Source organism: Salmo salar, chromosome ssa05 (assembly GCF_905237065.1).
Source record: "Salmo salar chromosome ssa05, Ssal_v3.1, whole genome shotgun sequence".
In the NCBI taxonomy this organism is placed as follows: Eukaryota; Metazoa; Chordata; class Actinopteri; order Salmoniformes; family Salmonidae; genus Salmo; species Salmo salar.
In genome coordinates, this window is record NC_059446.1 from 32306263 (window position 1) to 32328469 (window position 22207).

A 22207-nucleotide genomic window follows, 5' to 3' on the forward strand; every position below is an offset into this window, starting at 1 on the left:
TGGTCGAGGTGAGGAGGAGGATTATTTAAGATACTGTTTGAAGAGTTAGGGTTTCAGATGTTTTTTCGGAAGATGGGCAGGGACTTTGCTGTCCTAGCTTCAGGTGGAAGCTGAGGTGGCAGAACGGAGTGCTCAGTTTGGGGTGTAGGGTTTGAGCATAGCCTAAAGGTAGGGAGGGGCAGTTCCTCTTGCTGTTCCGTAGGAAAGCACCATGGTTTTGTGGTGGATGCAAGCTTCGACTGGAAGCCTGTGGAGTGTGTGGAAAAGCGGGGTGACATGAGAGAACTTGGGAAGGTTGAAAACCATGCGGGCTTCTACGTTCTGGATAAGTTGAATTTGATTGCACAAGTGGTGAGCGCAGCCTCCAGCGAGTTGCAGTAGTCCAGATGGGAGAGGACAAGTGCCTGGATAAGGACCTGCGCTGCTTCCTGTGTGAGGTAGGGTTGTACTCTACAGATGTTGTAGAGCATGAACCTGCAGGAGCGGGTCACTGCTTTGATGTTTGCAGAGAACGACAGGGTGTTGTCCAGTGTCATGCCAAGGTTCTATATTTTCATGTTTCACAACCTTTACTTTTCTGATTAAATGCTTTCAATATTTGTAAATGAATTTCTACAATTTATAGTTGGTTTGAGGTTTTTTAAGTCGTTGACATTTGGAGCTATTTGAATGTTAACATCCCATCCCATGTACATTGTGCAATTTACAGATGGTCCCTAACTAGCCCCATATGGAAATCCAAAGTTAATCCAAATTTACCACAGGCATTACGATTGGGTCGGGTGCAGCTGCACTCCGAATTGATGATTACTTGTGTGCTGCCATTGAACAGCTGTGGAGACTGCTGAGGGGAGAATGGCTCATAATAATGGTTGGAATGGAGTAAATGGAATGGTACAAAATTAATTTATGTTGTGATGCAGTAGTCACGACCACAATCTCACAAAACTCAGTTAAAGACTGACTTTATGACAAATTATCCTATTTACAATTGGTAGTCAATTTTGACACTGAAGAATACGTTTTGGACTCATATCGATACCACATAGGCTGTTTTCTAAATGAGGAGTTGGTTTTTAGGGGCGGTTGCTGTCTAAAGAGAAAGATGTTGCTAGATAAGATTAACTGTTGTTACTTCACTGTTCTTACCACATACGTGATGTTACCAAATCATTATTTAGAATTAAAGCCAAGCTGTCGTGTGACATTAACTCACCGCCTGTCAGAGAGCATGGGAGTAATTATATATCTCCTGATTCTGGGTCAGTAAATGTTCAGCTTTTTATTTGACCAACATATCATCACTGAGTCTGTTTAAAAGCTATATATTATATGTATGTGTGCAGTTCAACCTTTCTTTTATGTCTACATTTAGCGCTTCTCAAGGACTATGGTCATGGAGTGCCACAGGAAGGTGGGGCTGAAGCTAAGGGGATTTTGTGTTATGCTATTTGTGATGATGATGAACACTGAATATGAAGGTTTTAGACTTCATTTTTGTAAATGATTGTATTGTTAGGTTGATCAGTAATATTCAACTATATCAGCAATTTATTCATGGCTCATTTGTTCATTCTCCAGCATTAACCATACCTTGCTCAAGAACATTAAAACCATTCACTTTAAGGGGGGTCATTATTCAGAAAATATGTATTTATTGTGACTTAAATATGACCTCTGTCAGAACTTTAAACATTATTTTCCTCTGATATATAGAGCTTTGAACTAATACTCTTATGGCTACCTTGAGTTTGAGAGGGAATCGTATGTAAGCAGGACTAGCCAAAAACAGTGCTTTTAAATGGACATGTAACGACATTACACGTGTCATAACATTCTTTTGTATATATGGTGTCATTTAGATATCGACGAGTGTAGTAACAACTCACTTCTGTGGGGACAATTCAGCTTGCTTCAACATTATCATGTGCTTTCACACATGAAATTAGCTGTTAGGAGGTCAAAGGTTGAGGGGTTGGGATGACCTGAAATATTCTGCTTTTACAAAATGTTATGCTGTTTTCAAATGAAACACAATACCTTGCTCCTGTTAAAGCTTTTAGAATTTATGTATTTTTTAGGTATTGCTGTGTATGTTTTTCTGGGTTTATTGACTTCTGGTGCCACTCAACAATGCTTGGGTAAGAATTCTGTCTTTAGTATCATCCTTATAATCAGACTCTCACCCTCATCTCTCCATCTCCACTTCATCCTCACCACACGCTTTCTCTTTCAGACATAGACGAGTGTGTTGAATCCCCAGATATTTGTGGGAATTGGGGAACCTGTCGTAATGCGGGTTGTAGCTACATGTGCTTGTGTCCCAATGGATTTAGGAACTCTGGTGACAGACAAACTTCGTGTGTAGGTGAGAGAAACACAATTCTTCTTGAGTCTTCTGACTTTCCCATCCAATGCTGTCTTATTTTGACTGACCCAAGATATTCTGTTTCAAATTGTATTTACACCATGTGTAACAGGCTTCACTGTGCCTGCTTTACTGTCCCTGGCTCAAACTAATTATCCTCTGATTAATAAACACACATAACTGTCTGCTTGACAACACACACGCTTTCTCTTTCAGAGAAAGACAAGTGTGTTGAGTCCCCAGATATTTGTGGGAAATGGGGAACCTGTCTTAATCAGGTGGGTAGCTACATGTGCCAGTGTCCCAATGGATTTAGGAACTCTGGTGACAGACAAACTTCGTGTGTAGGTGAGAGAAACACAATTCTTCTTGAGTCTTCTGACTGTCCCATCCAATGCTGTCTTATTTTGACTGACCCAAAATATTCAAACTTTATTTACTCTTTGTGTAACAGGCTTCACTGTGCCTGCTTTACTGTCCCTGGCTCAAACTAATTATCCTCTGATTAACAAACACACATAACTGTCTGATTGACAAAACACTAGCCAGCTGCTCCACCGAAAAGGTACCATTTTGGTGATGCAGGTGGAAATATTTTAAACTCTCTTACACTTGGACTCATCAACATTATTTAGATATCAACGAGTGTATAGACATTCTCCCCGTCTGTGGGGACAATTGAACATGCGTGAACACCACAGGCTGTTTAATACTGTGTCTTCCTGGGTTTAGATTAGAGCCTGAGAATATCACTGGTAAAATGTTTGTGTGTGACGTCCTTTCCTTGTCATCCCACACTTTCATCCTCTCTCCCTTAATTCGCCATCTCTCTCTTCCTCTTTCAGACATTGACGAGTGTAATACAGACGGAGTATGTGGAAAGAGGGGCATCTGTCAAAACTTGATTGGCAGTTACTGGTGCGAGTGTCCTGCTGGATTTACTAACTTTGGCAAAAACCAAACTAAGTGTGTAGGTGAGAGTCAAGCACCATTCCACCTGTCGTCCATGATGTACTCCTTTATCATGCACAAGACTGTACATAGTGTACTGTAGAAGGGTATTGAGATCATGTCTCCATGTTTTTACTTTAGAGCTAAATTGTGACCAGTACGAAACACAGCCTGGACAGGTAAAGCTTTACTTTAGAAATATGACATTATTAATTGAGTAAAGGGTATTTTTCCTTGATCTTGAAATGTTTTTATGCATTTTCCTCCCAGACTCTACCAGGCTTTGATAGTTTCTTGTCTCTGTTGAGAAACAACTGTTTGGTGTTGAACAACTCTACGTTGTCTGGACCTACAAGACCGCTGTCAACTGGAGATGTGCTTTTGACAGTAAGTCACCACACAGAAACACACATGCAAATGCACACACACACACTCGTACAAAACCCTTATGTCTCTCTTCTCTAGTTACTGGTTAATACCACTGATGTTCTTCAACTGGACCTCCAGTCCAATGGTCACCGTAGTAGCAGTGAAGTGACTAAGTTACTGAAGACCATTGAAATCTCGATCAGACTGATCGCTCCACTGCTGACCGAGAACGTGACCAGGATAGAGACCAACCACACAGGTAACACACACACACACTGAGCACATATTTACAATGGGGCGGCAGGTAGCCTAGTGGTGAGAACGTTGGACCAGTAACCGGAAGGTTGCTGGATTGAATCCCCAAGCTGACAAGGTAAAAATCTGTCATTCTGCCCCTGAGCAAGGCAGTTAACCCATTGTTCCATGGGCGCCGAATATGTGGATGTCGATTTAAGGTAGCCGCCCACACCGCTCTGATTCAGAGGGGTTGGGTGAAATGCAGAAGACACAATTCAGTTGGACAACAGACTAGGTATCCCCCTTTCCCATTTACTGACCACCTCGCAGGTACTGCAATCTGAGCACCATACTGATAATAAACGGAGCACTAACAAGCACATTAGATTGTGTCAATGTTAAAATATAAGTAATGCAATATTGTGTTCTTTCAGTAATGGTGTTTTCTGGTCTGTGTTGATTTTGTCAATATTTTGAAAAACAGAGGTTGAGATTCTGGTGAGGAGAGACAAGACCCCACCTAAAGGACCAGTCAGCCTGACCAATGAGAACACTCAACTTGACACCACCTGGGAGACGGTGGTTGGAGATGACCTGAATTACCCAGGTAGCTGAGATATTGTGAGTTGTACATGTTTTCGTAGCAGGCCTTATGTTTTCTTGTGTTGTTTTTTATGTGCAGGGTTTGCGTTTGTCGTTCTGCTCAGCTATAAGAATCTGGATAGTCTGAAGGACAACACTTCTCGTCAGAACCTGCAGCTCATGTCCAGTGCTTTGACGGTGTCCGTTAGCAACTCCAACACAACAAACCTGCCCCAACCGATTAATCTCACCTTCAATAACCTGCAGGTAACACTTGTCTCTACTTAATAGTTTCTGACTGTCAGTAAAACATGTTTTTCATTGATATATTTTCCATTAAGTCAAATTCTTTCCTGAAATTACTGAGTCTAAATGGAATTGACCCCAACCCATATACACTGTATCCTAGTCCAGTGATGTTGACCCCACCTGTGTTTATTGGTCGGATGAGAATGGACCGGGGGTGTGGTCTGAGCTGGGTTGCACCTCAGTGATGTCAAACTCCACCCACACTGTGTGCTCCTGCAGCCATCTCAGCACATTCGCTCTGCTGAAGGGAATCCATCAGAAAAAGGTAATGAGAACACTAACCAGTTTTCCATCTAACCTTTTTATGCGAGTAAAGTACGTCGGATGAAAAATGTCATGACAGGCCTGATGGAAACAGAAAATGTTTTGGAAAACTTTCTAAATGTCAAGAAAACAAAATAAGCTAGACAAGATGGGATGTTTTTGTGTCGGTAAAAATAATTATGCAAGAAATGTCAGTGGAAACGCTTTTATGGCCAAATATTGATGTAATGACCATCATATTGAAGTAAACTTGGAGTCAAGCTATGACGGGTGTGGTCCTCCCACTACGACTTGTCGGGAAAGCATGCAGTTTATTAGGCAACAGATTAAATATGTTTATGTTGAACTTCACGGGGTGGTGAATGTGCATGGTGATGAGCTTGATGCTGCTTTCAAATAGCGCTGTGGGTTTCAGGGCACGTTCCAATACCAGAATGGGCACATTTGCTATAAAGCGCCAAACAAAAGAATAGTGAGAAATCCCTCAGAGTTGAAAATGCCATGTAAACCCATTTAACTTGTAGTTTTTATTCGGTACATGGACATTTTACCGCAAAGGGTATTTTTTATCAGCACTAAGTAATCAAGCACAGCCTTTTATCCGCAACAAGTCAATTTGATGAAACACATCTGGTGGGAAAATGTACATATTGTTTAAATGCAGATTTTAGAGTATTCCCATGTAAATCTGTCACCAAATCGATGGAAACCTACTGTAGCTAGTATAGCACATCTGAAGGGGGAGAAAATATATTCTCAGATATGTGTGTCAGAGACTTCCTTTGGTTAATCTGAAAATGTTCATGTTTTAAAATAGTAAATGTGTTTGATGCATTTGTCACATTATTTAGGGGAGTTTGATGCTTGTTGAGTGCTTAAGTGCTGATGTTGTTTTGGAGGCTTAGCTGTGTGTTTGACATGTTCATACTGTCTAGTCGGTGTGTGTCTGATGCTTGTTATTCCTCGTTGGCAGGGAAGCGGGCAGCTGTCGTTGGTGATGTGGGTGGGTGTTTTTGTGGCACTGACCTGTGTGGTCCTGTCCCTGATCACAACCCTGTGGTGTCGCTTTGTCAGCCGCAAACGCCGTGGAGGAAACCGTCTGAAACAGGATGTACAACTCAATAGAAAATAAGACATGGATTTTAACTATTTGTGTTCTAAGAAAAGCTTTACTAAATATTTGTCCGTTTCTTCAAAAATAAAGCACGACATCATCCTGAAAGGACAATGAATTTGATCATTGCTCACCCAAAACATTGCTTTTTTTTGCCTCTCATTAGGCCGACAGAACTGCCCACATGGTGTAAAGACTTCCAAACTGACTTAAAGGCCCAATGCAGTCAAGAACATGATTTCCTGAGTTTTATGTATATTTAAACACTTTGAGGTTGGAATAAGACTGTGAAATTGTGGACATTATGATAATGCCCTTTTAGTGTAAGAGCTGTTTGAAATGTCAGCCTGTTTTGGTATGATGGAGTTTTGGCTTGCTGGTGACATCACCAGGCAGTAAATTAGTTAATAGACCAATAAGAAAGAGCGTTCCAAACATGGGCTGTATCATAAAAATTCCCCATCCCCCCAAAAATAAGCTTTTTGGTCTTAATTTAAGGTTAGGGTTAGGCATATGGTTAGTGTTAGGTTTCAAATCAGATTTTAATTAAGATGAGACGTTTTAGAAATAAGCGGGGCTTATGACTTTGTGGCTGTAGTAACTAGTGACGACAAGTGCACAGAGAGAGATAGCTTTGTCAGGAAGACTTCGCGTTTTGTGTCAGCCAGACTAGAGAATGTATGTCTGCCCTGAAATTTACTGTTGATCATCATGAAGGAACATAGTGTGAGTGATATTAATATCGTAAATCTAAAGTCTCCCACCATTTGATCATAGTTGCGTCTTAATTTTCCAACAGGCTGTTTATCACACAAATGCATTTGCCATCATTATCATGACTTTGATATCTCTCATTAGCTCTTGAAACTTCTCTCTTCATTGGTTAATCGACCTACCTTTTGAGCTAACATAAATTTAGATAATGTAGCCTTTCAATGTATTAGGATGCTTCGGCTATGGAGGGAGAATTCGTCAGGAAAATGATTGATTTCATGGACAAATAGTCCCACCACCACTTGAAGAAAAACCCAGAAACCCTCTTCATTTGTGTAATCACAAAGACACACTAACTGTTAAGCATTCAATCCCCTTCCCTGTCAATGCTGATAGAGCAAGTGAGAATGTGAAAGTTACGGGAAATGCTGCTGCAGTGACTTTTAAAATTTGCATAAAGGTCAGACATCTTCAAAAGAAATCAAGAGCAAGACATTTTGAAAAGGAGAGAAAAAGATAAGTAGCAGTGCTTCAGAGTGAAATATGGATTCTAAATCTACTTTTGGTAAGGCAGCTGGTTTATGTGGCCCTGTTGATGAGAGTCTATACTGTGCATGTTGGTGTTTTAGATCAATGTGTCCTCTTATGTCTGATCTTGGAGACAGACCCTCTACACTAGAGTCTAATTCAGGGATGGAACTCATGGACGTGGTCTAAGCAAAACTAGACAAATCAACCTGATGTGAATGGTCTTCTCATGCTACCCAGTCAGTTCCTCTTTGTTTTTGACTTAAAATATTTTTCCGTTGCTAGTTATGGGGAAATATTTTTACTTCCCTGCGCTAACCACATCCGTGAGGTCCCCAAAATATTCTTTAGAACTAAAACCAAGCTGACATGTGACATTAACTGACCAGCTGTCAGAGATCATGGGAGCTATTCTATTTCTACTGATTGTGGGTCGGTCAATTTTCTGCTTTTTATTTGACCAACACATCATCTTTGAAATGTCCTTGTTTTTAATGGAATATCTACATAGGCGTACAGATGCCCATTATCAGCAACCATCATTCCTGTGTTGCAATGGCACATTGTGTTAGCTAATCCAAGTTTATAATTTTAAAAGGCTAATTGATCAATTTCTCACATGGAATAGCCTTAATTTCTCAGAACAAGAATAGACTGACAAGTTTCAGAAGAAAGTTCTTTGTTTCTGCCCATTTTCAGCCTGTAATCGAACCCACAAAACACTGACGCTCCAGGACCTCAACTAGTTTATAGGAGGCCAGTTTTATTGCTTCTTTAATCAGTACAACAGTTTTCAGCTGTGCTAACATAATTGCAAAAGAAACGACAGTCCATCATTACTTTAAGACATGAAGGTCAGTCAATGTGGAACATTTCTAGAACTTTGAAAGTTTCTTCAAGTGCAGTCGCTAAAACCATCAAGCGCTATGATGAAACTGGTTCTCATGAGGACTGCCACAGGAAAGGAAGACCCAGAGTTACCTCTGCTGCAGAGGATAAGTTCATTAGAGTTACCACCCTTAGAAATTGCAGCCCGAATAAATGCTTCAGAGAGTTCAAGTAACAGACACATCTCAACATGAACTGTTCAGAGGAGACTGCGTAAATTATTTTTATTTATTTATTTATAACAAGTTCTCATTTACATCTGCTACCTGGCCAAGATAAATCAAAGCAGTTCGACACATACAACAACACAGAGTTACACATGGAGTAAAACAAACATACAGTCAATAATACAGTAGATAAATAAGTCTATATACAATGTGAGCAAATGAGGTGAGATAAGCGAGGTAAAGGCAAAAAAGGCCATGGTGGCAAAGTAAATACAATATAGCAAGTAAAACACTGGAATGGTTGATTTGTAGTGGAAGAAAGTGCAAAGTAGAAATAGAAATAATGGGGTGCAAAGGAGCAAAATAAATAAATAAATACAGTAGGGGAAGAGGTAGTTGTTTGGGCTAGATTATAGATGGGCTATGTACAGGTGCAGTGATCTGTGAGCTGCTCTGACAGCTGGTGCTTAAAGCTAGTGAGGGAGATAAGTGTTTCCAGTTTCAGAGATTTTTGTAGTTCGTTCCTGTAGTAACTTGACAAGGAAAGCCCACACGCATTTCTATATTACTTTCCTTTACTTTCAACCCAATAACTAAAAGGTGTACAGCCAGGTACAAACGGTACAAATATAACAGAACTATATAGGCCACTCAACCGGTGGTAGAATCACATTGCACAGAACTCACTCTTAGTGATGACATCATCAAAGGGGAAAAGTCACGGTCAATGCCAATAATAACCATGTAATTATTTATATAGTGTCCACACTATAACACTTCTCCCCCCTCAATTTAAATCCCCCCCTTAAGGAAAACATAAGGTTAACCACATCAGTGTTTTCTTTTCTTTACTACACAACACTGTAGAACTTCTGCTGGTGTTACTGTAAATGTAAACAAAACAACAACAAAAACAATGACAGTCCTTATTTCTTTTCAACTATGTCTGCTGCTCCAAACAAACACTAACACCACATCTCAGTCTCAACTACAGAGTTAGTCTTTCAGGAGGCTTGTGACTACGGTGTGATCTGCACAGTACTCCTGGTGTGCTACGAGACACAGGTAAGGCGATCCCAGTGGAGCTGGGTCTGAGGGCACAGGAGCGGGTTGGGTGTTTGTGAGAGAATGTCCATCACCCTCTGCTGGAACCACTGAATGCCCCTGTTCCTCAGATGCTGTTTCCTGTGTGATTTCAACTTGTATACTACCACCCACAGCTGTTCCGTCTGAAAACATGGTCTTGTCTTTGTCATAGCGCAGGCGGAGGTGGTCCTGGTGTCTGCGCATGACTCGACCATCAGTCAGTTTGACCACAAAGGAGACGGGACCACTCTGACTCAGAATGATACCTGGCAACCAGTGTTGGCTGCTTGTGAAGTTGCGGATGTAGACAGTGTCATTGGGTTTTAATTGTCTCTCCCTTGCGTGGTGGTCATGTCTCTCTTTTGTTTCTCCTGCTTCCGTTCCACTCGTGCTCTGATGTTCGGACGCAGTAGATCCAGGTGAGCTTTTTGGCTTTCTGCCCATTAACATCACCGCTGGAGCCTGTCCTGTTGTTGTTTGTGGCGTGATGCGGTACTGGAACAAGAACCGAGAGAGCTTAGTTGTGATGGTTCCCCCAGTCATCCTTTTGAGCCCCTCTTTCAGTGTCTGCACAGCCCGCTCCGCTAAGCCGTTTGAGGCCGGGTGAAACGGGCGCTGCGGACATGGCGGATCCCGTTTCTCCGCATGAATTCTTGGAACAAGTCACAGGTAAACGTTGTTGCGTTGTCGGACACCAGAGAGTCCGGCAGACCATGGGTTGCAAACACCTGCCGAAGCTTTTCGATGGTTGTGGTCGCTGTGATGTTGCTCATGATGTGCACCTCCAGCCACTTGGAGTGTGCGTCCACCATAACAAGGAACATGTGACCCATGAAAGGGCCTGCAAAGTCTATGTGCAGCCTGGACCATGGGCGGTCAGGCCACTCCCACAGATGTAGTGGCGCGGGCGGCGCCATCTTCTGGTTGATCTGGCACTCAGGACATGATTTAACTTTGTCTTCTACCTCCTGATCCATGTTAGGCCACCAGATGTAAGATCTGACTAAACTTTTCATCCGGGAGGCACCCGCGTGAGCCTCATGGACCTCATCCATGACTTGTGCACGGCCAGGGGGTGGAACAACCACTCTGGACCCCCAGAGTATGCAGCCATCCTGCACACTCAGCTCAGTTTTGCGCTTTGCATAAGGTCTTAGTCCATCATCCTCTATGACAGGAGGCCAACCCTGCATCAGGAATCTTTTCACTTGGGACAGGATAGGATCCCGGTCTGTCCACTGTTTGATCTGTTTGGCATTCACAGGTGAGTTTGACAATCTCTCCATTAGGAAAATTGTCTCGGTAGGCACCACAGTTGTGGCAGGCATCTCTGGTAGCGGGAGATGGCTGAGCGCGTCTGCGTTTGCATTGTCCTTCCCCGCTCTATACACTATCGTGTACTGGTAAGCTGACAGTGTCAGGGCCCAGCGCTGTAACCTTGCTGAAGCCATGGGCGGAATGCATCTTGATTCACTAAAAGGCTCATCAATGGTTTGTGGTCAGTGCATATGGTGAAATGACGACCGTAGAGGTACTGATGGAAGCGTTTCACAGCAAAGACTATGGCCAGACCTTATTTGTCTAACTGTGAATAACCCTTATCAGCACTCGTCAGCATACGTGATGCGAATCCAATGGGTCTCTCTGACCCATCCGATGAGAGAGTACTGCCCCGACGCCATAGGATGAGGCGTCACATGACAGGATGATCTCTTTGTCTTGGTCAAAATGAACCAGAAGTTGTGCTGATTGTAGTAGTGCTTTCACTTCCTTGAAAGCTTTCTCTTGTGCTGGCCCCCACTTCCATTTACAGTCTTTGTGGAGCAACTGATAAAGTGGAGCCAACACTGTTGACAGCTCAGGGAGGAACTTACCATAGTAGTTCACCATGCCCAGGAACGACCTGAGCTCTGACCCATTCTTGGGGTTTGGAGCATCCTTGATTGCCCTGACTTTGTCCTCCACAGGACACAGACCCTGCGCTGTGATCTTGTGACCTAAGTATGTCACACTCTGTACTTGGAATGTGCACTTGCTACGCTTCAGGTGCAGCCCAGCCTCCGAGAATCTCTTTAACACCTGGTCCAGATGGTGGAGGTGCTCCTCCTCCGTCTCTCCTGTAACCAGGATGTCATCCAGGTACACTGCTACATGAGGGATCCCCTGCAGCAAATTGTCCATTGTCCTCTGGAAAATGGCTGGGCTGGACGCCACTCCGAAAACCAAGCGATTGTACCTGAACAAGCCTTTGTGCGTGTTCACTGTAACATACTCTTTTGAGTCCTCGTCCAGGAGGAGCTGTTGGTAGGCGTGACTCATGTCAAGCTTTGAGAACGTCTTGCCTCCTGCCAGTGTCACGAACAAGTCCTCCACCTGCGGCAGCGGGTAAGCGTCTAGCTTAGAGGCCCTGTTGATGGTGAGTTTGTAGTCCTCACATATACGCACCGTGCATTCACTTTTCAGAACAGGAACGATAGGAACTGCCCAGCGGGAGAAATGAATGGGAGTAATGACGTTTGCTTCCTGCAGACGCTCCAACTCATCTTCCACTTTATTTTTCATGGCGTAAGGCACTGTCCTGGGCTTGAAAAAGCGAGGCTCGGCCTGAGGATCCATGAACAGCTTAACTGCAGTGCCCTGCAGTGTGCCCAGTTCATCTTTGAAAATCTCTGGGTACTTTTGAATGACATCCTCAGTCACTCGGGTGTGTTTTATCTCACCCCAGTTCAGTTGTATTTTGTTTAGCCAGTCACGCCCTAGTAAACTAGGCCCATTCCCTTTCACCACCAGGAGCCGTGCTCTCGCTTCCTGGCTGTTGTATGCAATGTCCACCTCTAGAGCCCCCAGCAATGGTATGGTCTCCCCGGTGTACGTACGCAGTCTGATCCCTGCCGGTGTGAGGGCAGAAACCTGTCTTGAGCCCCATCTTCGTTTGTAGGTCTCCTCACTTATGACAGAGGCCCCCGTGTCAACCTCCATCCTCATCTGCTTTCCATCTACCTCCACTGTAGCATAGATAGGCTCTGCCCGCGGCTCCCTCACATTAAACATGTTGTAGGAACAATGCTCTTCCTCCTCCTCTGTGCTCTCTAGGTGGTGCGCTGCTGACTGAGGCTTTGGTGCTGTGAACTTGCCCAGCCCAGTCCGCCCACCCTCTGGCTTGCTCCTAGGACCCCTGCATTTTTTTGCTAAATGTCCCTTTTTGTTGCAATTGTGACAGACAGTCTCCATGAACTTACAGTTGTTACCATAATGTGCCCCTCCACATCTGAAATATTCCACTGCTTTTCCCCTTTTTCCTGCCACCTCTTTTGTCACCTGATGCACTGCACAACTTTCACTGTTGGCCTTTTGAATTTTTTTCACATTACTAGCGGCCATCTCCATCCCTTGAGATAGTTCCAATGCTCTCTTGAAAGTCAGTGTGGCTTCCCCCAGCAACCGGCGCTGTATGCTGTCCTCATTAATGCCACAGACTAATCTGTCACGGAGCATGTCCTCTAACATAGCCCCAAACTCACAATGTTCCGAGAGTTCACGTAATCCAGCAACAAAGTTAGCAACAGACTGAACATGGCAGTTAAACTTGAACCTCTGGACAATCACTGAAGGCTTTGGATTGTGGTGAGTCTGAACGAGAGCAACTAGATCCCCAAAAGGAATTTCTCCCGGTCTCCGTGGTGTAGCCAAATTCCTCATTAGCTTGTAGGTTTTAGCCCCACACACACTCAAGAGAATAGAGCGCTGTTTAGCCTCATCTGTGATTCCATTTGCCAAGAAAAAGTGTCCCAACCTTTCCACATATTCCGTCCAGTCCTCGTTCTCTTCCACAAACTCAGTGATAGTCCCAAACATTGCCATTATAACGCCAACTTGTCCTTGATCCCCGTTAGCGATTTTCACTTGCTGCTGATTTTCCCCGTCTGCGTTTCCGTCCAGCGGCACCTGCTCTCCGTTGCTCATTAAGCTAGCTAGCTAACTGACTACCTCCACTGTTTCTTAGCTAGCTAGCCTCTTGACGGTCGCCTAGGATAGGGGGCGCTACAGCGATTTTTGAAACAAATTAGTGCCCATTTTAAACGGCCTCCTACTCAAACTCTGAAGCTAGGATATGCATATAGTTAATACTTGTGGATAGAAAACACCCTAAAGTTTCTAAAACTGTTTGAATGATGTCTGTGAGTATAACAGAACTCATATGGCAGTCAAAACCCCGAGACAGATCGTAACAGGATGTGGAATTCTGAATTGCGGACTCAACTTCATCACTTTGCCTATAAATCACACCGTGAGCTATGGTTCATTGAGCACTTCCTATTGCTTCCACTAGATGTCCCCAGTCTTTACAAAGTGGTTTGAGCCTTCTACTGTGAAAACTGACAGAATGAGAGTCTGTGGAAAGTGGTCACATGGAGAGGGCCATCACCATTATGACGCCGGCGCCCCTGGCTACCCTCCCATTTCGAAACGTTTAGAAAGACAATGCAACCGTCCCCCTTGAATCTTATTGGAGCTCTGGTTGAAAAAGGCCCTAAAGATTTATGTTATACAACGTTTGACATGTTTGAACGAACTTAAATTTTAAAAAAAATGCATTTTGTTGAGAGAGAAGTCCCGCGGCCGACGGTACTTTTGGAGCAGCCTTCAGAACGCGCTAACAACAACAAGCTATTGGGACATAAAGGATAAACTTTTTCGAACGAAAATACATTTGTTGTGGACCAGGGATTACTGGAAGTGCCTTCTGATGAAGATAATCAAAGGTAAGGGATTATTGACAATAGTATACAAGAGTAGATTTGATATGCGATTGTTCCAAGATGGCGCTGACCTGTAACGGTAGCCTATTTTTATGAGTATCGCATCCCCTTTTATCGCAAAGTGTGATTACCCAGTAAAGTTATTTTTAAATCTGGCATTACAGGTGCTTTCAAGAGATGTTAATCTATAAATCTTAGAATGACAATATTACATTTTAAAAATGTTTTCGAATAGTAATTTAGTAAATTGTAGCGCTGTTTCACCGGATGCATTTGAGGGAAAATAGTTAGTCAACGTCACGTGCCGATGTAAAATGCTGTTTTTATATATAAATATGAACTTTTTTCGAACAAAAGAATGCATGTATTGTGTAACATGATGTCCTAGGAGTGTCATCTGATGAAGATTGTCAAAGGTTAGTGCTGTATTTAGCTGTTTTTTGGTTATTTGTGATGCATGTGGTTGGTCGGAAAATGGCTATGTGGCTACTTTTACGATATACTCCTCTAACATAATCTAATGTTTTGCTTTTGCTGTAAAGCCTTTTTTGAAATCGGACAACGTGAAATCGGACAACGATTCAGGAGAGGTGTATCTATAAAACGATATACAATAGTCCTATATTTGAAAAAAATAAATAATAATTTTGTAAAGAAAATGGCGATAGGATTTTTCGCTGGATGTTGATCCCGCATACGGGACGGAGCCCGTCCAGAGGCTAGCACTTCGCCCTGTACAAGTTGATAAAGTTTTATCCTCGTCGCCAAAAAGGTGTAGTAACTTGACAAGGAAAGCCCACACGCATTTCTATATTACTTTCCTTTACTTTCAACCCAATAACTAAAAGGTGTACAGCCAGGTACAAACGGTACAAATATAACAGAACTATATAGCCCACTCAACCGGTGGTAGAATCACATTGCACAGAACTCACTCTTAGTGATGACATCATCAAAGGGGAAAAGTCACGGTCAATGCCAATAATAACCATGTAATTATTTATATAGTGTCCACACTATAACAGTTCCAGTCATTGGCAGCAGAGAACTGGAAGGAGAGACGGCCAAAGGAGGAATTGGCTTTGAGAGATATACCTGCAGGAGCGCGTGCTACAGGTGGGTGCTGCTAAGGTGACCAGTGAGCTGAGATAAGGGGGGACTTTACCTAGCAGGGTCTTGTAGATGACCTGGAGCCAGTTGGTTTGGCGACGAGTATGAAGCAAGGGCCAGCCAACGAGAGCATACAGGTCGCAGTGGTGGGTAGTATATGGGGCTTTGGTGACAAAACGGATGTCACTGTGATAGACTGCATCCAATTTGTTGAGTAGGGTGTTGGAGGCTATTTTGTAAATGACATCGCCGAAGTCCAGGATCGGTAGGATAGTCAGTTTTACGAGGGTATGTTTGGCAGCATGAGTGAAGGATGCTTTGTTGCGAAATAGGAAGCCAATTCTAGATTTAACTTTGGATTGGAGATGTTTGATGTGAGTCTGGAAGGAGAGCTTATAGTCTAACCAGACACCTAGGTATTTGTAGTTGTCCACATATTCTAAGTAAGAACCGTCCAGAGTAGTGATGCTGGACGGGCGGGCAGGTGCGGGCAGCGATCGGTTGAAGAGCATGCATTTAGTTTTACTTGTATTTAAGAGTAGTTGGAGGCCACGGAAGGAGAGTTGTATGGCATTGAAGCTCGTCTGGAGGGTTGTTAACACTGTGTCCAAAGAAGGGCCAGAAGTATACAGAATGGTGTCGTCTGCGTAGAGGTGGATCAGAGACTCACCAGCAGCAAGAGCGACATCATTGATGTATACAGAGAAAAGAGTTGGCCCAAGAATTGAACCCTGTGGCACCCCCATAGAGACTACCAGAGGCCCGGACAACAGGCCCTCCGATTTGACACATTGAACTCTATCAGAGAAGTAGTTGGTGAACCAGGCAAGCCAATCATTTGAGAAACCAAGGCTACTGAGTCTGCCGATGAGGATGTGGTGATTGACAGAGTCGAAAGCCTTGGCCAGGTCAATGAATACGGCAGCACAGTATTGTTTCTTATCGATGGTGGTTACGATATTGTTTAGGACCTTGAGCGTGGCTGAGGTGCACCCATGACCAGCTCTGAAACCAGATTGCATAACGGAGAAGGTGCGGTGGGATTCGAAATGGTTGGTAATTTGTTTGTTGACTTGGCTTTCGAAGACCTTAGAAAGGCAGGGTAGGATAGATATAGGTCTGTAGCAGTTTGCGTCAAGAGTGTCCCCTCCTTTGAAGAGGGGGATGACAGCAGCTGCTTTCCAATCTTTTGGAATCTCAGACGACACGAAGGGGAGGTTGAACAGGCTAATAGGGGTTGCAACGATTTCGGCAGCTAATTTTAGAAAGAAAGGGTCCAGATTGTCTAGCCCGGCTGATTTGTAGGGGTCCAGATTTTGCAGCTCTTTCAGAACATCAGCTGACTGGATTTGGGAGAAGGAGAAATGGGGAAGGCTTGGGCGAGTAGCTGTGGGGGGTGCAGTGCTGTTCACCGCGGTAGGGGTAGCCAGGTGGAAAGCATGGCCAGCCGTAGAAAAATGCTTATTGAAATTCTCAATTATAGTGGATTTATCGGAGGTGACAGAGTTTCCTATCCTCAGTGCAGTGGGCAGCTGGGAGGAGGTGTTCTTATTCTCCATGGACTTTACAGTGTCCCAGAACTTTTTTGAGTTTGTGTTGCAGGAAGCAAATTTCTGCATGAAAAAGCTAGCCTTGGCTTTTCTAACTGCCTGTGTATATTGGTTTCTAACTTCCCTGAAAAGTTGCATATCACGGGGCTGTTCGATGCTAATTGTCACGACACCAGACGAATGGTGGCGCCCCTCCTCGGCCGGGCGGAGCTCGGTGGTCGTCGTCGCCGGCCTACTAGCTGCCATCGATCCTTTTTTGTTTCACTTTCTGTTGGTTAGGTCTAGGTAGGCACGCACCTGTTTTGGGTTAGTCATTAGTAGGGGGGGTTATTTAGTTTAGCGTAGGATGTCTGTGTTTCTGCGTGATTGTGTTTTCTTGTCCGGTTTATGTGCTTGAGGAACGTGTGCTGGTTTTCCTCTGCCTGTGGTTGGTTTCGTTGTGTACACCACCGCAGAAGTATTTAAGGGCTGCGCCCCTATATTTTTGGCGACCACATCCATTTTCTTGAATAAAGAAGTGTGGTCAAGAATTCTCTGTCTCCTGCGCCTGACTCAACCTCTCCTGCTCTTTTGAGCCAGCCCATGACACTAATGCAGAATGCCACAGGATGTTTTTGTGTTGGTTAAGGGCAGTCAGGTCTGGAGAGAACCAAGGGCTATATCTGTTCCTGGTTCTAAATTTCTTGAATGGGGCATGCTTATTTAAGATGGTGAGGAAGGCTTTTTTTAACCTGTTAGGGCTAGGGGGCAGTATTGACACGGCTGGATAAAAAACGTACCCGATTTAATCTGGTTACTACTCCTGCCCAGTAACTAGAATATGCATATAATTATTGGCTTTGGATAGAAAACACCCTAAAGTTTCTAAAACTGTTTTAATGGTGTCTGTGAGTATAACAGAACTCATATGGCAGGCAAAAACCTGAGAAGATTTCATGCAGGAAGTGGCCTGTCTGACAAGGTGTCGTTCTTCTTGTCTCTGTTTATTGAAGAGTGAGGATCTTAGCTGTAACGTGACACTTCCTACGGCTGCCATAGGCTCTCAGAAGGCAGGCTCTGGCTGAAAAAAAGTAGCGCGTTTGGGTAGTGGCTGGTTACAGTACTGTGAGACTCAGGCTCGTGCCCGCGTCGACCGAAAGCTTTGTTTTCTTTCCTCTGTTTAGCTAAATGGAGATTCCCAGTCGGAATATTATCGCTTTTTTTACGAGAAAAATTGCATAAAAATGGATTTTAAACAGCGGTTGACATGCTTCGAAGTACGGTAATGGAATATTTAGATTTTTTTTGTCACGAATTGCGCCATGCGCGCGACCCTGATTTACCATTTCGGATAGTTTCTGGAACGCACGAACAAAACGCCGCTATTCGGATATAACGATGGATTATTTTGGACCAAACCAACATTTGTTTTTGAAGTAGCAGTCCTGGGAGTGCATTCTGATGAAGACAACAAAAGTTAATCAAACTTTTGTAAAAGTAAATCTGATTTTGGTGAAGGCTAAACTTGCCGGGTGTCTAAATAGCTAGCCCGTGATGGCTGGGCTATGTACTTAGAATATTGCAAAATGTGCTTTCACCAAAAAGCTATTTTAAAATCGGACATATCGAGTGCATAGAGGAGTTCTGTATCTATAATTCTTAAAATAATTGTTATGCTTTTTGTGAACGTTTATCGTGAGTAATTTAGTAAATTGTTAGTAAATTCCCCGGAAGTTTGCGGGGGGTATGCTAGTTCTGAACGTCACATGCCAATGTAAAAAGCTGGTTTTTGATATAAATATGAACTTGATTGAACAAGACATGCATGTATTGTATAACATAATGTCCTAGGGTTGTCATCTGATGAAGATCATCAAAGGTTAGTGCTGCATTTAGCTGTGGTTTGGGTTTTTGTGACATTATATGCTAGCTTGAAAAATGGGTGTCTGATTATTTCTGGCTGGGTACTCTGCTGACATAATCTAATGTTTTGCTTTCGTTGTAAAGCCTTTTTGAAATCGGACAGTGTGGTTAGATTAACGAGAGTCTTGTCTTTAAATAGCTGTAAAATAGTCATATGTTTGAGAAATTGAAGTAATAGCATTTCTAAGGTATTTGAAAATCGCGCCACTGGATTAGACTGGCTGTTGCGTAGGTGGGACGAATTCGTCCCGCCTAGCCCAGAGAGGTTAAATAACCAGGCATCCTCTACTGACGGGATGAGGTCAATATCCTTCCATGATACCCGGGCCAGGTCAATTAGAATGGTTTGCTCGCTGAAACGTTTCAGGGAGCGTTTGGCAGTGATGAGTGAAGGTTGTTTGACCGCTGACCCATTACAGATGCAGGCAATGAGGCAGTGATCGCTGAGATCTTGGTTGAAAACAGCAGAGGTGTATTTAGAGGGCAAGTTGGTTAGGATGAATCAGGCCTTCATGGTCGAATTGCTGCAAAGAAACCACTACTAAAGGACACCAATAAGAGGAAGAGACTTGCTTGGGCTAAGAAACACGAGCAATGGTCATTAGACCGGTGAAAATCTGTCCTTTGGTCTGATGAGTCCAAATTTGAGATATATGGTTCCAACCGCCGTGGCTTTGTGAGACGCAGAGCAGGTGAACGGATGATCTCCACATGTGTGGTTCCCACCGTGAAGCATGGAGGAGGAGGTATGATGGTGTGGAGGTGCTTTGCTGGTGACACTGTCAGTGATTTATGTAGAATTCAAGGTACACTTAAACAGCATGACTACCACAGCATTCTGCAGCGATACGCCATCCCGTCTGGTTTGTGCTTAGTGGGACTATCATTTGTTTTTCCACAGGACAATGACCCAAAAACAAACCTCCAGGCTGTGTAAGGGCTATTTGACCAAGAAGGAGAGTGATGGAGTGCTGCATCAGATGACTTGGCCACCACAATCACCTGACCTCAACCCAATTGAAATGGTTTAGGATGAGTTGACCGCAGAGTGAAGGAAAGCAGCCACCAAGTGGTCAGCATATGTGGGAACTCCAAGACTGCCAGAAAAGCATTCCAGGTAAAGCTGGTTGAGAGAATGCCAAGAGTGTGCAAAGCTGTCATCAAGGCAAATGGTGGCTACTTTGAAGAATCTAACACATGAAATCTTGGTTACTACATGATTCCATATGTATTATTTCATAGTTTTGATGTCTTCACTATTGTAGAAAATAGTAAAAATAAAGAAAACCCCTTGAATGAGTAGGTGTGTCCTAACTTTGGACTGGTGCTGTACTTTGATCAGTAATGTTGACCTTTGATAATCTCCAGCATTAAACAGACCCTGTTTAGGAACGTTCAACACTATGTACTGTTTAGTAGTGGGATGTTTTTTCAGAAGATAATCTAGTCTTTCTAAATTCACCTCTCATCTCCCTCATGTAGATATAATGAGTGCTTAAATGAGAAGAACATCTGTAGGCTATTCACCTTGTATCAACACCGTTGAAAGCTACTACTGTCAATGCTATTCTGGCTTCAGATCGCTTGGCTTTGAATCATGTGGTGGTCAATACAATCTTATTTAAAGTGTGACTGTGTTAACGTGTGAGGGATTATCACCCTCTCTTTGTCAACATACAATCTTTAATCATCTTTCCATATCCACTACTTTTCCCTTCTCCCTTTCTCTGTCAGACATAGATGAGTGTGTTGAGAACCAACATATTTGTGGGGAACGGGGAATCGATCTCAATCAGTTGGGCAGCTACCTGTGCAAGTGTCACACAGGATTCAGTAACTATGGCAACAGACTAGCTCAGTGTGCAGGTGAGAGACACATTTCTTCTTGGGTGTTGTTGTGTTGGGTTTTGTCTAAATACTCTAAGGTGGCTGCCTTTTGTCTGTCTTCCATGTACTGGCTGACTACTGAACCACCATTACATTTACATTTACGTCATTTAGCAGACGCTCTTACCCAGAGCAACTTACAAATTGGTGCCTTCACCTTAAGATATCCAGTGGAACAACCACTTTACAATAGTACATCTATGTCTTTTTTTTGGGGGGGGTTAGAAGGATTACTTTATCCTATCACAGGTATTCCTTAAAGAGGTGGGGTTTCAGGTGTCTCCGGAAGGTGGTGATTGACTCCGCTGTCCTGTCGTCGTGAGGTAGCTTGTTCCACCATTGGGGTGCCAGAGCAGCGAACAGTTTTGACTGGGCTGAGCGGGAACTGTGCTTCCGCAGAGGTAGGGGGGCCAGCAGGCCAGAGGTGGATGAACGCAGTGCCCTTGTTTGGGTGTAGGGCCTGATCAGAGCCTGAAGGTACGGAGGTGCCGTTCCCCTCACAGCTCCGTAGGCAAGCACCATGGTCTTGTAGTAGATGCGAGCTTCAACTGGAAGCCAGTGGAGTGTGCGGAGGAGCGGGGTGACGTGAGAGAACTTGGGAAGGTTGAACACCAGACGGGCTGCGGCGTTCTGGATGAGTTGTAGGGGTTTAATGGCACAGGCAGGGAGCCCCACCAACAGCGAGTTGCAGAAATCCAGACGGGAGATGACAAGTGCCTGGATTAGGACCTGCGCCGCTTCCTGTGTAAGGCAGGGTCGTACTCTGCGAATGTTGTTGAGCATGAACGTACAGGATCGGGTCACCGCCTTGATGTTAGCGGAGAACGACAGGGTGTTGTCCAGGGTCACGCCAAGGCTCTTAGCACTCTGGGAGGAGGACACAATGGAGTTGTCATCCGTGATGGCGAGATCATCGAACGGGCAGTCCTTCCCCGGGAGGAAGAGCAGCTCCATCTTGCCGAGGTTCAGCTTGAGGTGGTGATCCGTCATCCACACTGATATGTCTGCCAGACATGCAGAGATGCGATTCGCCACCTGGTTATCAGAAGGGGGAAAGGAGAAGATTAATTGCATGTCGTCTGCGTAGCAATGATAGGAGAGACCATGTGAGGATATGACAGAGCCAAGTGACTTGGTGTATAGCGAGAATAGGAGAGGGCCTAGAACTGAGCCCTGGGGGACACCAGTGGTGAGAGCACGTGGTGCGGAGACGGATTCTAGGTAGGAGCGACCTGTCAGGTAAGACACAATCCAAGAGTGAGCCGTGCCGGAGATGCCCAACTCGGAGAGGAGGAGAGAAGGATCTGATGGTTCACAGTATCAAAGGCAGCAGATAGGTCTAGAAGGATGAGAGCAGAGGAGAGAGAGTTAGCTTTAGCAGTGCGGAGAGCCTCCGTGACACAGAGAAGAGCAGTCTCAGT

At 44.0% G+C, this 22207-nt stretch overlaps 1 protein-coding gene and 1 pseudogene across 3 annotated transcripts; one reads left to right on the forward strand and one right to left on the reverse strand.

Moving 5' to 3' along the window:
• The first annotated feature begins 1109 nt into the window (after positions 1-1109).
• Positions 1110-6305, forward strand: LOC106596785 (adhesion G protein-coupled receptor E2). Of its 3 annotated transcripts, XM_045718067.1 has the most exons (13): positions 1110-1262; positions 1376-1414; positions 2082-2141; positions 2237-2368; positions 2585-2716; positions 3214-3342; positions 3461-3498; positions 3590-3706; positions 3785-3947; positions 4410-4532; positions 4608-4774; positions 4917-5081; positions 6054-6305. In XM_045718067.1, the coding sequence occupies exons 1-13, from the start codon at positions 1160-1162 to the stop codon at positions 6210-6212; spliced, it is 1527 nt and encodes a 508-aa protein (XP_045574023.1). In that variant the 5' UTR covers positions 1110-1159; the 3' UTR covers positions 6213-6305. The 3 variants fall into 3 exon arrangements, with proteins under 3 accessions (XP_045574023.1, XP_045574025.1, XP_045574024.1); XM_045718069.1 differs by lacking the exon at positions 2585-2716; XM_045718068.1 differs by lacking the exon at positions 1376-1414 and having other exon boundaries at positions 1191-1262.
• A 3117-nt stretch (positions 6306-9422) lies between these two features.
• LOC123743033 (uncharacterized protein K02A2.6-like) lies at positions 9423-13540 on the reverse strand (annotated as a pseudogene).
• Between the last annotated feature and the right edge of the window lie 8667 nt (positions 13541-22207).

Coding starts and splice junctions, on each gene's coding strand:
- LOC106596785 (XM_045718067.1), top strand. CDS start 1,160: ATGTTACCAAATCATTATTTAGAATTAAAGCCAAGCTGTCGTGTGACA. Junction 3,948..4,409: donor GATAGAGACCAACCACACAG/GTAACACACACA, acceptor TTTGAAAAACAG/AGGTTGAGATTCTGGTGAGG. Junction 5,082..6,053: donor AGGGAATCCATCAGAAAAAG/GTAATGAGAACA, acceptor CCTCGTTGGCAG/GGAAGCGGGCAGCTGTCGTT.